The sequence below is a fragment of the Acomys minous genome (genome assembly GCF_964271855.1).
Source record: "Acomys minous genome assembly, chromosome: 1".
NCBI classification, from domain to species: domain Eukaryota; kingdom Metazoa; phylum Chordata; class Mammalia; order Rodentia; family Muridae; genus Acomys; species Acomys minous.
Window position 1 is genome coordinate 57,630,797 of NC_140483.1, and position 14,802 is coordinate 57,645,598.

A 14,802-nucleotide genomic window follows, 5' to 3' on the forward strand; every position below is an offset into this window, starting at 1 on the left:
ATTTCCTCCCAATAAGTAGACTCTCTGCACTGCCCCCCTCAATCCAAGTGCAGTCGCGAGAGAATGATTTCTTTTTTAGAGCTCTGCTGATCTATAATTCATATCACCTGGTAGTCTTTGTTCTGCACGTGACTCCATCTTTCTTTCCTTGCAAGGCCGACAATCGTGCGTCCAGTCAATAGTTCTGAGAAGTCCAAGTAAAGGTCTTTATTTCATATTAAAGTAGTTGTAAGCCATGAAGTCATAGTGCAGTTCTAAGCCATTGCCTCTTTGCAGAGCCAGCCAGTTTTGACACATTAGTTCCCTGAGATGCTAGGAGGCAGGAGGCTGGCTTTCCCTCGACTTAGAGCACAAATGGGGATGAGAATACCTTAGGTGTTCTTCAACGCTCCCCCCCCCCCACCCCCCGGCCTCACCGCCTGTGCACACACTGCTGACTTTCTTACCCAGCTCCTTTCTCCCTCCTCTCAGATCGGTGGGAACACGTTTGGCTTCCGCTACGATGTATTATAGCGTGAAATCAACACGGAGGCACCGCATGCCTTGACAACATAATTCACTCGCTGCAAAGGGACGTATGTAATAAAGTGTGTTTATTACAGCAATTATCGGAGCAGAATCTGCCAGCATGCTCTTCGGTGGCGACCAGAAAAGTGCTTACTCCAGATGCATAGATTTCGGAAACCGTGCAACTAGAGCCGAAATAAAAACCAACAAGGCGTAGTAAATGGGTCTCAGTCACCCTAGGAAAACGAACCATTCAGGACTCAGCTCAACCGAAGCAGAGGTTAACAAGGTGTAGGATCGCTGTCTGCTGGGTTGAGAGCTGGACCTGTTTTCCAGGGTCAAGGAGTTGAGGGGTATACATAGGACGTATCCCACAACCCAGCCACCCCACATGCTGGGTTCACCTCTCACTGATCAGCATAGGAGCACATAGACGGAGGAGACCGTTAGCACCAGTGAGTCTCAGGGATTCCCTGCCACTGTGGTGGAATTCGGGCCCGGGAAGACAATCAATGAAAGGCGGGGCCCTGGAGAGGGGGCCGGAGGAGCAGCTGAGAACGCTTCTCGCTGAAAGCTGCCCTCCAGAGCCACACTATGCTCCACGGAAGGTAAAGACGCTGCTCAGCGGGAAGTGTTTTGTCTAGTCGCTCTGAGGCCCTGGGCTACGTCCCCAGGACCTTGCAAGGATGTGGAGGCGGGGCTTCAAGCTCCTGAAGGGAACGCGGCTAAATTGGGGCTCGTCTGCTTTCTAGCCTGGGGAAGATATGCTGCCTTGCTTTGGGTAGATTAGACGTTTGTCCTAACTCTTTGGTAGAGGGATGGAAGGGGAAGTAGTTTAAATTCCAACAGCATCACTAGGTTAGCTGACTGCTAGCCAGCCAAGCAGAATTCTTTATATATTGCTTATGCCAACACAGGGTGTCCCCCAAGAGAGGCAGCCGCGCATGTCTTGGCTCACTGGGGAGACATCCTGAGCAGAGGCCCCTTCCTATTTTCTCTACAGCAGCCTCTCAGGTTGACCATCGTTCTGACTTCTCAGAAAAAAACAAAAATGCTTATTTAAGCCGGCAAACCAAATGGGTCCCTCTGGTTAAGGGATGACTTAAATGTGTCCCCCTTCCCTCCTTGGGCCTCTGTGAGAAGGCGCTATGCTGAGGGATGAGGGCAGAAGGCAGCTGGGCTTCCTGGAACAGAGAAAAGTCTAGAGCTTTGAGCATCATGAACAACAGGATAAAAATAGCAGCGTTGCCATGGCAAGGGAGGCTGGGCGAGTCCTGAGGATATGTCTAGGTCCTGCCATCTCCCCTGCTGGCATTCCTCCCGCCCCTCAGATGGAACACAGGCATGAAGTGAGGGAGAAGGCTGCCCCAGCAGGGAAGGGAGCTGACCAGAGGCCCATGAGGAAAACCCTGGGTGTTTCTCCCAGTGCTCAGACTGGCCAGGGGACAGGGCTCCTGCCTTCTGAAATGTTTTCTTTGGTATAAGGCTGCTCCAGGCAGCTGCTAGCTCACCTTGTGGATAGTATGGTCTCCAGCCCTCCCTGGTAAAAAGTCCATGTTTCTGTTTCCTCCTCATCTGAGATTCCGATGGGTTCACACAGGGATAGTTTACAGAAGGGGCTTATGCAGTAACCCTAGCAGGGTGCGCACGGACTATTCCAGAGCTGGTTTGTTCTGATAGGCCAGGCTTCCCGATCTTGGATTGCTTATAACGCATACTGTATGTACATTGTAGGTTTGTATTGGGAACAGGTGACAGTGGGAACAACTATGACTGTTCCTCCTTGTGTACGGAAGATACAGCAGGTTCATTCCTAGAGAAGACTCTGCTTCCTGAGGTGCCGTCAGGCCAATCACTTGGCAGGCACTGTCACAACCTTCAGGATGAATGGTGGACTTCCTAAAGGAGCAGCAAGGAGCCTGCCTGCCACGGCAGTCCAGACTCCCTTTCCTAGCAAAGGCCTGTCTTTGAGGTGGGAAGTGTGTATGTGTGTGTGTATCCATCTATTCCCAAGTTTCAGCCATGTCTGCCTACATCCAATACAATGCGCCCTCCATGTGGAGTGGGGACTCACCCCTGGGAGAGAGGAAACAGTTTCTGCTGTCAGGAGTCTGTGAAGGAGGAACACCAAGGAAAAGGAAAGCTGTACCACCCCACAGGCAGCACCAGTGCTTCCCACCCACTCACTGCCGTACAAATCCCACTCGAGGAAAGGAGGAAGACGGCTCCACCATCTTAGAGATGGGCAACGGGCAGCTGCAGAATGTCAACCCAAGCAGGGAGCCCTTCTGAATCCTTCAGCAGCTGGGCCACAGGAGAGCACAAAGTTGACTGCTGTCATGGGCCTGGAGTCACAGTGAAGGCCAGACTCACTCTCCTTCATCTTGCTAGGGCAGAGGTGGCCCAGCCCTCACTGGAGGAACATTCTAGAAGCTCTGACCTAGGACTTTCCCCCACACTCCACCACATCTCAGATCTGCCTGTTACCCCAACCTGCCCTCTTTGCCATGCTGTCCTCAGAACACACCCCCTGGGGCACAGCATGCTTGACATTCCACAGACCTGGACTCAGAGGACATCAGTGCACTCCCCTTTACAGCTGAAGAAATGAGGCCTGCCTCATCCATGGTCACAGGTCATTGGCACTCAAGCAGGGCTAGAACCCACGAGACCTGCTCTTGGCTCGGGGCTCCTTGCATCTTGTATGTCTACTGTTTAAGTTAAATTATTGCTTTTTTTATTTTCTTCTAAAAATTAACAATCTCTCTATAGAGTTCTATGGACTCATATACTACATTCAAAAAACGCCTACCTCCGTTAGGAGTGGAGAAAGGAAATGACAGTTCTAATCAACTATCTTCAAGCTAAGACAGGAAGCCCTAGGGGATCCTGGGCTAGGATCTTAGAAGACACTCCAGTCCCAAGGACCCCAAGAGTCATTTGCACCCCACTCTCCATTGACTAGCTCCACAGCCCAAGAGGTGGAACCCCTGTTTAAGTGGGGAACTCTGAGCCCCACCTTCTAGGGAGGGCCAGTGCCATGCTGTAAGAACGGAAGGTGTGTGCACCCACCTCACCCCAAGAGCACAGGGCTACCTCAGTGGAGACTCATGGGCTGGCAGGGGGAAGGGAACTTCAAACAGAAAATACAAAATTGACTGAACCCACCCAGCCAGAAGCAGAATTTGGAACAGGTTTCCAGCTGCTTCCTAGATGCTGAAAGGAACAGAAGCCCCATCTCCCTGAGAAAGGAGTCAAAAAAATAATAATAAGTGTGTTTGCAAGCTGCTACTACTGCCTCCTACTCAGGCCACGCCTACTGCAGCGAGGCTACACCTTATCCTGAAGGGAGCAAGGACAGTGGGTCTGCAAGCAGGCGGGGTGGGAGGCCGGAGCTAAGCTCTGAAAACCTTGAACCACCCAGTTCCTATAGTGAGGGCTCAAGATATCCAGTGTCGCCACCACACCAAGGGCACTCTTGTGGGGTGAAGCAACCCCTGGGGGCTGCCTCCCTGCCAAGGGCTGTGAAGTGAGAGCACAAGAGAGCTGGGCCTTGCTACACCCCTCCCGAACCTAAGTTCTCTGACCTGTCCTGTGGTTGGGACATTAACACCCAACGCCTGCCTCTTGCCTCTTAGCGATGGGGATGTGATTTCATCCTCCAGTTCCAGAGAGCCGGCTCTGATTGCAGCCTTGAAGGCAGGCTGCAGCTAGCAACACTTAGGGAGGGATCTCTGGCCTCTGCAGCAAAGTACCCCTCAAAAGCTATTCCACCATCTCTGCCTCACCCAAGGCCTCCACCATCTAAGAGGACAAAGAAACTGGGAAGTTTGTTTCGTTCCTTGTGACCCCCGCTGGCCTTTACTGCAGGAGCTTGTTGTTTCCTTAAGGGAAGGGCCTGTTTATGAGTCTTTGATTATAAAAGAAAATAAGAGACAGTGGGTGGTTCAGGTGGGAAGGCAGAAGCGCAAAGTCGGTGGAGAATAGAGCAGAGGCCTCCAGAGCTGTGTGCAGGCTCTACCAAGACAACCTTGATTCCAGCAAACCTGCAGAAAGCCCAGGAAATAGCCCTGACCAGAGGATCAGCCTTCCCTGTCTGCCTAGAGGGGACCCTCACTGAATTCAGACCTTCCTCCATCTTGGACCCTGACCCTCCTGGTAGCCTTTGTTCATCTGTTCTGTCCCTGATGGTGGTGGGGATGTGATGGACTCCCTTCTGTGTGAAACTGCTGGCTCCAGTGAGGAAGGTGGCAGGCTATGGGACCAGAAGCCGCGTAAAGGTTCTCTACAGCTAAGAGTTCCTTCTAAAGTCCCAGCCCTCCCTCTAGCACCCAAGAGATCCAGGCACACTGCCAGGGAAGGAGGGTGAAGGGAGGAGAGAGGGAGAAAGCTGGGGGTGGGGGATGCTTTTTTTTCTTTTGCTTCTGAACTCCTCGAAATGGGTCTGGGGCACAAGATGCTGAAGCAGGAAGTTGACGGCGGGCTGGGAAGATGAGGGACAAGCCAAGGGCAGTCCCAGAGTTCCCTGCGCTGGGAAGGTGCCGCATGCCAGCATAATACCGTCTCCGGTCCGGAGGCGGGGGTAGGGAATGAAGCAGGGGGTGAAAGAACAAGATGTGGGCAGTGGGGCGGCCTAGTTCTGGGGAACAGTCCCTGAGGGGCTTAGTGCCTGGAGAAAGGCCTCCCCATATCTGTGTGCGGTGTCAAAGACGTGAAGGCTTCCTGGAACCGTAGGTCAGGGCCAGAGCGGAGGGAAGACTAACCTGTGACACACAGAAGAACCACCCACGGCGCGACCTCTCAAATGTCTACCTCTACCCCTCCATCTCATTCCTGGCCCACTTGGCCCAAGAGGATGCAAGGAAGGAAGGGGCTGAGACCCTGGGGCCCCAACATCATGTGCTTGAAGGTGCTGCCCCATACATCAAACCCTCCAAGGTTTGCAAGGGCAGCTACTTTGCTATTTGGCAACTGTTTTCCTCTCCCAAGGCCACATAAGCTTCATGGGAGAGGTTGCCCTGAGAACAGCCTTGCGGGGAGGGGGCACCTCATTCCTTGGTCCCAGGGAGGCTGCCCAGTCTCCAGAAGGCAAGTGGCAGGTCCTTGGGTAGTTGAGGCCTCTCTCCGGGAACACAAGAGACTGGAGGCTAATATGGGTGGCCATAAGAAGGCTTAAGAGGCCGATGTCCTCGGGTTAGTCAGGTACCAGTTAAACGAAGACTGGAAGACAGGCAGCCGAGCCCCACAGCAGGGAGCAGCCTCAGACTTGGATCCAGTGAAAGCTGACAAGGGGGGAGGGGACCCTGTTTCCGCTCACACCGCTGTTTCCCGCTCTCTGTGACCTTCCTCCTTCTTCCTCTTCATCTTGCAGAAGCCGTGAAGACCACAAAAACAGGCGAAAGTGAACTGGGGCATGCCCTGGGCCGGCTTGGGGAAATGCTCACCAGATATCTGCAGGGGAAGGCAGGGTAGAAGAGTGGGAGAAAAGCAAGCTGGGGTTATCACTCGCAGACCCCTCAGGGCTCCCTGAGGCCACTGCCCGCCCTAACTGGCGAGTAAAGGGGTGTAAAGGGGTTTGGTCACCAAAGCTCAGCTTCTTCCTTTCCTGCTCCGTGTGGAACTGATAGGCAGCACCCCTAAAAGAAAGCCCAACTGCCACCTGTGCTGTCCCAAGCCTTCTGCCTCACTCAGGCCCACACAGCTGGGGCTGGAAGGCAGGAATCGAGCAAGCCTAAAACAATCCCTGGACACGTCTTTTCATGCGGGTTTCAGGATCAGGTGGAGGCGGGGTGACATGTCCACTTGATTCTGGAGGTCATGCAGCCAACCCTCCAGATGTGGGACTGAAGGATCTCTGCCTTTCTCTAACAATCCCAACTTGTCTGAAACACTTAGGGAAGTCTGTATGGGACAAACATAAAACCCTAACGCCAGCCTGGTCATGTAGGGGTGGTGTGTATGTGGGTGTCTTCAGCCAACAGGCTTTGTATTTAGTGCATCCTGCACTGCATAAAGGGCTGACTGCTCCCCACCCCACCCTACCCCCAGTCAGTCTGAAGCAGAACACAGGGGTCTGGATGAGGTTAGTGGTTTAGGCTGGGGAGGCATGCCCTTTATCAACTCACTTCCAATTTCCCCATACAATCCTACTGTAAGAGAAGTAGAGATGCCTTCCAGTTGGTTCAAGGCAGTGCAGCTTGGAACAGGAAGGCAGGCACCCTACCCAGTGATCAGGCCAACACCCCAGCCACGCACACACAGTGTGAATGGCTCCTCTGTCTAGGAAGAACACTGGGAGAAAGCAGGTGAACAAGGCTCAATAAGGGAAGGAACATGTTGAGGCGGGGGTGGGGTGGGGTGTCTAGGGCGGAGGGTTTAGCATAATGAAGCACAAGGCACCCCCTCCCCATCTCCAGCAGAGATGGCACAGTTGGTGCCAGGCCCCACTCAAGGCACACCTGTGAAGTGACCCGTCCCCCCTCTCTTGAGGAACTCCTTCAGGACGAACGTTTAGCATGCTTGTCCTGCACAGCCCAATGCCTGCTGTGGAGCTGCTCCCTTCAGGATCCACTTCCCAGTCCTTGGTAATACACCCAATCACTGTAATTAATAGCGAGGCTGCATTTCCAGTGACCAGCTGGATGGGCAGGAGGCCCAGTTTGAGTCAGCACGGGTAGGAAGGCAGGCTGCTATTTAATAACCTGCTTTCCAGCACCACTTACACACCCACTCTGGTGGAGTATATATAGTGAGCAAGAGCAGTCTCTAGGATATATATAGATAGAACCGAGACACAACTACTATATTTCTAGATCTATCTACCGCAGCAATCTCTGGAGCCCTCTCATGACAAGCCTGGCGTAGGGTGGTGTCCACGCTAGGGCCTATTCTTGACTCTGAGGTGGGCATACTGTCATCCTGGGAGGTAGCTGTGTCTCTCTGGACCTCTTCTTGTCTTTTCTGCTAGTCAAGGTTTGACATTTAGAGTCCAAACCTAAGGGAATACGTGGGTACTGGGAGCCCTGGCAGAGAGGGAGAGCTGGTGGGGGGGGGTCCCCTGTCATCGGTAACTGCGACTGCACACACTCCATGCTGGGGTGTATGCGAAGGGTACCCTCTGATCCAGAAAGCACCCTCAAGTCGTCAGACGCATCACCTTAGAGGGTGATGAAAACACTGACCATCCTTCCTGATCCCCTTGGAGAAAGTTGAGGCAGGTGTACGAGGGCCAAGGGTTTATCTGGCACAGGAAGGAAGCACTAAAAAGTGATTCCGCCCGGGCAGCTACAGCTGCTTAGTGAGACTCCCCAGGCCCTTTGCTCCCAGGGGCAGCGAGAACGAGGCACGGAACCACCGGTTCTCGGCTCTAAGTCCTCTGGTTTCTTGTCACCCTGCTAGGGGTCCCCTATAGTGGTACAACTAACTCCAAGGCCTGGAAGCCTGGGCACAAAGGCGACTAGACCCGGTGCCCAAAGTGAGGAAGGCATGGAGCAGAGAACTCCATGTCCCAGTGCCTGAGGGCCGTGGCCTCATTTCTGTTCTCCAGAGGCCCCACCAGCAGGGACCTGAGCTGTGCTGCCAAATCTCTGCACTAGTGTTCTGCCCTAGCAGGCTTGCTCTCCCTTCCCTGGTGGCATCCTCCACACTAGGCGGTAAGTAGGCTTTGCTTCCAACATGGGCTGGAGGCCTCCTGGAGAAGACAGATCCCATGACCCTTCTACTGGGTCATACAGACCCTGGAATACTCCCCCCATCTCTGCTCCAATAGAAGCCCCCCCCCATTCCTCACACAAGCCATTCTTACCTCAAGAGTGGATAAGGAATGGGCAAAGCGCTCTGGAAAACTCCAAAGTGAAGGAGGGGGCTGACACTAGCCACTGCTCCTATTGCCCACCCCCACCCCTCTCTCTACCTGACTCTTTCCAGCTCAGTACAGGATGGTCTAGGGTCAAATGGCCAAGATGTCCCTCTGCCACGTACCTTTGTGGGAACCAAGCAGCAGAGATGCCAAGCCCCCAGAACATCCACCTCCCAACCCTCCTCTAGGTCCCCAGCCTCACTACTCACCCCTGCCTGCTCTTGGGCTTCACCCCCACATTCCCTCTCTTAGCCACACTTTCCCCTGACCCTCCCCACCTCAAGGGGAAGTGAGGTAGTCAGAAGAACCTGACCAAGTGGGGGGGGGACCAAGGGGCTTTTAAGAAAGCATGTCTAAAACAAGGAGGAAGCCTGGGCTTTAGGCAGACCTAAAATTCCTCATTGCCTCTAGAGTTTTGGCAACACCCTCCATCGAATGGGGCGGGGAAGGGGGGGATAAGGGGATATACGATATTCAAAAGTGTTGGGACAAGCCAGGGGTCTCTGACAATTGTTTCTCTCACCCCAATCCCCTCACCTCCTAAGGCAGGAGGTGAAGCACTTCCAGCAAGACCCACCCCAGGTAACTGGCAGAAATGACTCAGTGAGGAGGGGTGCCCTCAGCCCCGGGGAAACAATGCAGAAGCCGCCACCCCCTCCCCCTGTGCCCTCCGCACCCGAGCCTCGGTAATTAAAATATGAATTCACCTTCCCTCCCTGAGCCATTCATCCCAGCAAGGGGAAGCAGCTGCAGCTTAGGAGACCGGATTTGGGGATTAGCTCAGGCGGTGCAGCAGACACACCAGGAGAAAGAATTCAAAAGGAAGGGGGTGAATTGGGTTTTCTCCCACCTCCTCCCTCTGCTCTCCCCAGACATCTCCCTGCTACACACCCACCCCTTCCCTCCCCCCCACCAAAGCCTGGCCTCCAGGTTTCTGGGAACTGTAGTCTGCAAGACGGTGCTGATAAACAGGCAGACCCAGGGTGGGTGGTGGCACAAACTACAGCTCCCAGGACCTCTTCCCAGGGCTGCCATCCGCCAAGCTGGGCACTGGGCACTCGTCTGGAGAAACCCGTGTTCTCCTTGGAAGTTAACCCCTTCTTGAATTGTTGGAGAAGGAACTCTATGGACCTGGGAGCCAAGGCCTCTCTGCCTTCCACGGCCTGTAGAGGCCGCAGTACCTGGCCAGCAGGGACAGCCTTCCCTCCTGGGTTCTTGCTTGTCTGTCTACTGAAAAAGAATAAAAGCCCCCTCTTCAAAACTACAAGGACAGCCAAGGATTTACCGGTGGTCCTGTGGGACTTAGGGAGCACACTAGCTGGGAGCAAGGTCGGCATAACAATACCCTTAAGTAATATTTTTGCACCCCGCATCAGGGGCTCTGCAGAGGCTTACCACTGACTCCCGGCAGGGGAGGGGGGGGAGCCAAGAGCCTGATGCCGAAGGTGTGTCCCCTAGAAAGAGGGAACGAGCCGGCAATCTTTCCAATCTTCTTTGCATTTAGAAGTGAAGCTTAGCAATCGAATTCCATTTCCACTAGCAATGGACAAATATCACCAGAGAAATTCGCCCTGTTCTCAGTGTAGTTAAACACGGACCCGGCTCCCTAGGGGAGCCTCATGCTGGGTCGAGCTGATGACTGTAGGAGACTTAGATTGCTCAGTTATGATATTTTTGGTTTCAGCTGTCTGCAGGCAGGGACAGGACAGACGCGGGGCTGCTCTGTGAATCCTCAGGGAAAGAGGGCACGAGGCCAGCTTGCCTATTCAGAGGATGGCAAGGACTACGGGAGATGCGCCACTGCGGATCTTCTCCAAGCCAGCCCCACCCACAGTGGCAAGACACAAAGGCTGCAAAGGAGGACCAAGGTTATAATGCCACATTAGCACCCAACTCCCCAAGCCCCAGGCTAGAGGGGCTATCTCACACCTCAGCACCCAACTCTCCAAGCCCCAGGCTAGAGGGGGCTATCTCGCACCTCTTTTTTCCTAGCTCAACACTTCTTCCCATAATATTTATTGTGTAGACCTACTAGGTGTCTTGCTAGAGCTTCACAAGAGATAGAACCTTTGAAGCCATCCACTTGTAGCCCTACCCGGATGCTGGGGCCTTCCAGGTCAAACCATGAAACAGGATTCATACACAGGCCCTGAGACAGAGGGCAGGGGCGGTACCTCTTCCGAACTGGAAGCCAATCAAGAGGTTCCTGGACCAAAGCAACAACAACAACAGCAAAAACACAGGCTGACGCAGGAGCCTGCAGGGAGGGGCCTAGGACAGCCACCTCTGAGTCTCCGTCCATTATCTAAGCCTAGCCAAGAGGCCAGGTAGCCTGATGTAGCCACAGCAAAACTTGAGCTGGCTTGGGCTTTGCTTTTGTTGTTCTGCTTTACCCTTCTGCCCACACCGGATAAAGAAAACCAGTGGTAGGCCAAGGGTGACGGAGCTGGGTCCAATTCAAGGCCATGCATCCCCTGGAGGCCTCAAGGGAAGAAGCCCTCGGGTGAACGGGCGTACCACCTAGACCAGAGTATCCCCAACATACTGGTTTGATTCTCACAAGCTCCCGTGTGGAATAAGATCATAGGTAGGTTCTGGTACCCAAAGATCTGGGTTCAAAAATCCCAGCTCTCCTCCTTTATTAGCCATATGCACTGAGCCAGTTACCTAGCACCCTTGTGTTTTAGATTTCCCATAAATAAAACGGGCTAATAGTAAAGAGGGCTCTCTTGGAGGTTAATATAGGCAAGTAGGCTAGAGCTGTGGTGTGCGGTAGGCACTTGGTAAATTGCTGACTGGGGAAAGGAAGGCTCCATGTAAGTAAGACAGGGGCAGTAACCCGCCTTTCAATTCTCAACAACACACGCGGTGTGTCGTGCTCCTTCAGGGGTCTATGTTAGGCAGGCTGGAACGGGGAGCCCAGTGTTGGAGGTGGGGTGAATCCTTTGCCATTCCAGCCAGTCTGCCTGCTCTACTTCCATCTGCGCAGTTTCCCAGGATGGCAGGGATGGAGCCAGGCAGTTATCACAGAGCGGGAATAGAACCAGGCTGGTGGAAGAAGCAGAGGCTGAGATCCCAGGAGGCGGGAGCAGGAAAGGGACTGCTCTCCAGGAACCTAGCACAGGGGCAAGGTAAGAGCTAGAAGGTAGGGACTCTGGGCTCCAGCGTGCTACCCTGTGGAGCTACAGCCCTCCCAGGTTTGAGAACACACCATTACCACCACCACCACCGCCACCGCCACCGCCACCACCACCACCGCCACCAGTGTAGCCGGCCTGAACGCTCCCACTCCAGCCTCAAAAGAGACCTAGATGTCTGGACAAGAGCAGCTCAGGATTTCGAACTGGGGGTGGGGGTGGGGAGAGAAAGAAAAGGCCAAGATGCAGAACATGGTGGGACAGAGAGGAAAGGCCCACACCTTTGAGGCTGATATCAGCCCCCACATCTCTACTAAGCCAGACCCCAATAGAGAAGATAACAGCTCCTTAGTCAGACCTGAGCAGCTCACGCACTAGACTCACCAGCCTAACCCTTCAGAATGAAGGGACCAACCAAATCCGGGGAGAAGTGACCAAGGACCACACAGCCTAGCCCCAAATCTAAAGTTACTAGCTTTGCCAGCGCCTCCCTCTGGTGCCCGCTGCGGCTGGGCTGGTCCTTAGGGAAGTTTAGGAGTTCAGGAGCTTGCCCCTCACTGTAGCCCATGGCTTTTAGCCCTACATGAGTTCGGAACAGCAATCACATAGGAATGAAAAGCCATAGGCCACAGCAGAGCTGAGGGGTCCAGTGGCAGGACTCTCAAAAAGCAGGAAACTGGGGAGTCTCAGACCTCCCTCCTCTCCACCTTGCCTCCCAGGGAGCCCAAGCCTCCCCCGCCCCCCACACCATTGCATTCTCTTACCATCCCCCACCACCTGGTGGGCCCCAAGAGTACTAAAGCTGTGGCAGTAATGAGTTTCCAGTCTAACCCTTCAAAGGCCCCACACAATGGCCCTCATATGGGTACAGGGAGGTGCAGCTTCCTGGCCATAAAGGACCTCCTCGGATTCCTCTAATTAGCATCCAGCCCCTTCCCAGGTCCCTAACTACCCTCTCCCCTACCCAGCAAGAGCAATCTTTTCAAGATGTCCAGGCCCCATAGTGGGCTCTTATTTTGGGGGGGGGAGGGGGAGGGGGTAAGGCTTAATTAACCCTATCCTGGACGGCAGCTTAGAGGAGGAAAAAGTGTTGAACTCCGTGGCTCAAACTCCCCAAACTGTTGCAGGGAGTTGCACCATTGTCTAAACCAATGGTCCCCAACCTTCCCAACGTTCCAGCTCCTTAATACAGCTCCTCATGTTGTGGTGATGGCCCCCCAACCACAAAACTGTTTTTGTTGCTACTTCAAAACTGTAATTTTGCTACTGTTATGAATCATAAAGTAAATACCTGATCGGCTCTCCGCAGTCCATCTAGTCTCAAGGTCTAAGGACCCTCACAAAAGTATGTTCTAAACACAAGATCATTTTCTCTCCCTTCTCCCACTGTGGGTCAGCTGTAGGCACCTGCCATGAAGGAGTGGGCCCCCAAAAGCACCTTCTCACCTAAAATCAGGAAAGCCTTAGGGCACTCAATCTGGATCTCTCTCTCCCAAGGACACCCCTCCCCCCCCATGGGAGGGGTCCAGTTAATAAGACTCTATCTCTTTCAAGCAGCTAGCACCCTACTTTAGTCCTATACCCCCCCTCCCACCAGCCTGTGCCAGTTGCAGACTTGGGGTAGCTCTCTGCAGTTAATAGGGAAGCAACCCTATTAACTGAACTCCCAGTGGGCACGAAGAGTACAACACACACACACACACACACACGCCCCAGACTCACCCTACCTTAACATCAAAGAGGAGGGCATCACCCAGTTTCACACTTGAACTCATGGGCCACCAGTCCTCAGCTCAGGTAAGCCTCTCTCCTTTCCTTGGCCCCAGAATTCCAGCTCTGAGACCTACTGAAAGCCCTGTGCTCCAGACTAAATAACCACAGTTCCCGCCAAGGAACAGTCGCCAGTGGCCTGGGACGGCAGGTTCACCAGGTGCACCCCTTCTCCCCCCACCCCCCAACCCCCCAGTTCCCTTTATAATTCCAGAAGAGCCACTTCCTGTCTCCCAGGCAGCCACTCCCTCCTCTGCTCACTCCAAGCTCCACGCCTGGCCCAGGCCTCCTCCTCCTCCTCCTCCTCCTCCTCCTCCCTCCTCCACCCACTCTTGCCTGGACCTGGCTGTGGCCAACTTGCCTTGACTCTCTGATGACCTGCCTCTCCCCCTACCAGGCTGGTGGGGGCGGGCAGCCAGCAGGCGGGCAGTCAGGTATCCCTTCCACTCTGACTTGGGCCCCGGGGTAACAAAGGTCTCATTGAGCCTCTGGCTGTCTGGTTGGTGAAGCACAAACCGCTTGTATCTACTTGCTTTTGATCTCACTCCCTCTGAACCAGTGGAGTATTACTCACATCCCCTGGCGGGCTATTGGTGTGGAGGGACTGTTTTGTCCCCTCCCTCCTCTTCCATCTCCTTTTTCTTCTCCTTCCTTCCCCTGCCGCTCCCCTCCAGCTTTTTATTTTATTGTTTTAATGGTTTAATTTTTGGCAGGAGATTGGAGGCAGCTCCCTGCAGGCCCCTCCTCTTTTCTCTCCCCCCCCACCCCCCAGTTCTCACCATCCCCTGCCCCAGAAATCAAAGGTCAGCACAGGATTGCTGTCCCTTCTTCAGACAGCTCGTATGTGGCCTCCAATTCCTGGAGTCTATCCTGACTGCCAGAAGCAGAGCACCAGACCAACCCCAAGAAAGCTCTGGAATGGTGTGTGTGTGTGTGTGTGTGTGTGTGTGTGTGTGTGTGTGTGTGTGTGTCTTAACAGCCTTTTGGTCTCTGGCTCAGTTAGCCAGGAAGCCCCTGCCTCCTCAGACCTGCTTTCTCTGTCCCCAAGGCAGTACAAGGCCCAAGGACTCAACCTTTCACACAGGTGCCATTTCTACCATCCCTGTCCTCAGAGTTCACCCCTAAGCCTACAGCTCTGCCTGCGTTGGGAGCCTGAGCCCAGGTAGCCAAAGGCACATCCGCTCTACATAGAGGCCACCACACACATGGCCACTGGAGTGTCTCCTGGTCCTGCCTCATCACATCCTCAGGTCTGTCTCTCCACAATCCTCAGAATTTCCGGGAGTCGTTACGACTCAAGAGCCTAAACCAGCATTGTCTAGAAGGCTCAGCTTTAAAAGCTGTTTGCCACCAAGCTGATGCCCAGACTTTGGTCCCCAGGTTGTCCTCTGACCTCCACATGTGTGCTGTGGGTCACATGGCCTACACACACACACACACACACACACACACATATTCACCAAATAAGTAAACATAATGTTTAAAAAGAGCCCTACCTGCATCGTGTCTCCAGCGCCTACCTCCTTAGGC

The 14,802-nt window shown here is 53.9% G+C and overlaps 1 protein-coding gene across 3 annotated transcripts; it reads right to left on the reverse strand.

Moving 5' to 3' along the window:
* Positions 1 to 589: 589 nt before the first annotated feature.
* Positions 590 to 13,909, reverse strand: BLACAT1 (BLACAT1 overlapping LEMD1 locus). Of its 3 annotated transcripts, none has more exons than XM_084795504.1 (2): positions 13,847 to 13,909; positions 590 to 5,958 (listed from the first exon to the last, which is right to left on the reverse strand). In XM_084795504.1, the coding sequence occupies exon 2, from the start codon at positions 5,920 to 5,922 to the stop codon at positions 5,821 to 5,823; it is 102 nt and encodes a 33-aa protein (XP_084651630.1). In that variant the 5' UTR covers positions 5,923 to 5,958; positions 13,847 to 13,909; the 3' UTR covers positions 590 to 5,820. The 3 variants fall into 3 exon arrangements, with proteins under 3 accessions (XP_084651630.1, XP_084651628.1, XP_084651629.1); XM_084795502.1 differs by lacking the exon at positions 13,847 to 13,909 and adding an exon at positions 13,230 to 13,313; XM_084795503.1 differs by lacking the exon at positions 13,847 to 13,909 and adding an exon at positions 9,073 to 9,210.
* Positions 13,910 to 14,802: the final 893 nt, after the last annotated feature.

Coding starts and splice junctions, on each gene's coding strand:
- BLACAT1 (XM_084795502.1), bottom strand. CDS start 13,277: ATGAGTTCAAGTGTGAAACTGGGTGATGCCCTCCTCTTTGATGTTAAG. Junction 5,959..13,229: donor CCCTCCTCTTTGATGTTAAG/GTAGGGTGAGTC, acceptor CTTCCCCTGCAG/ATATCTGGTGAGCATTTCCC.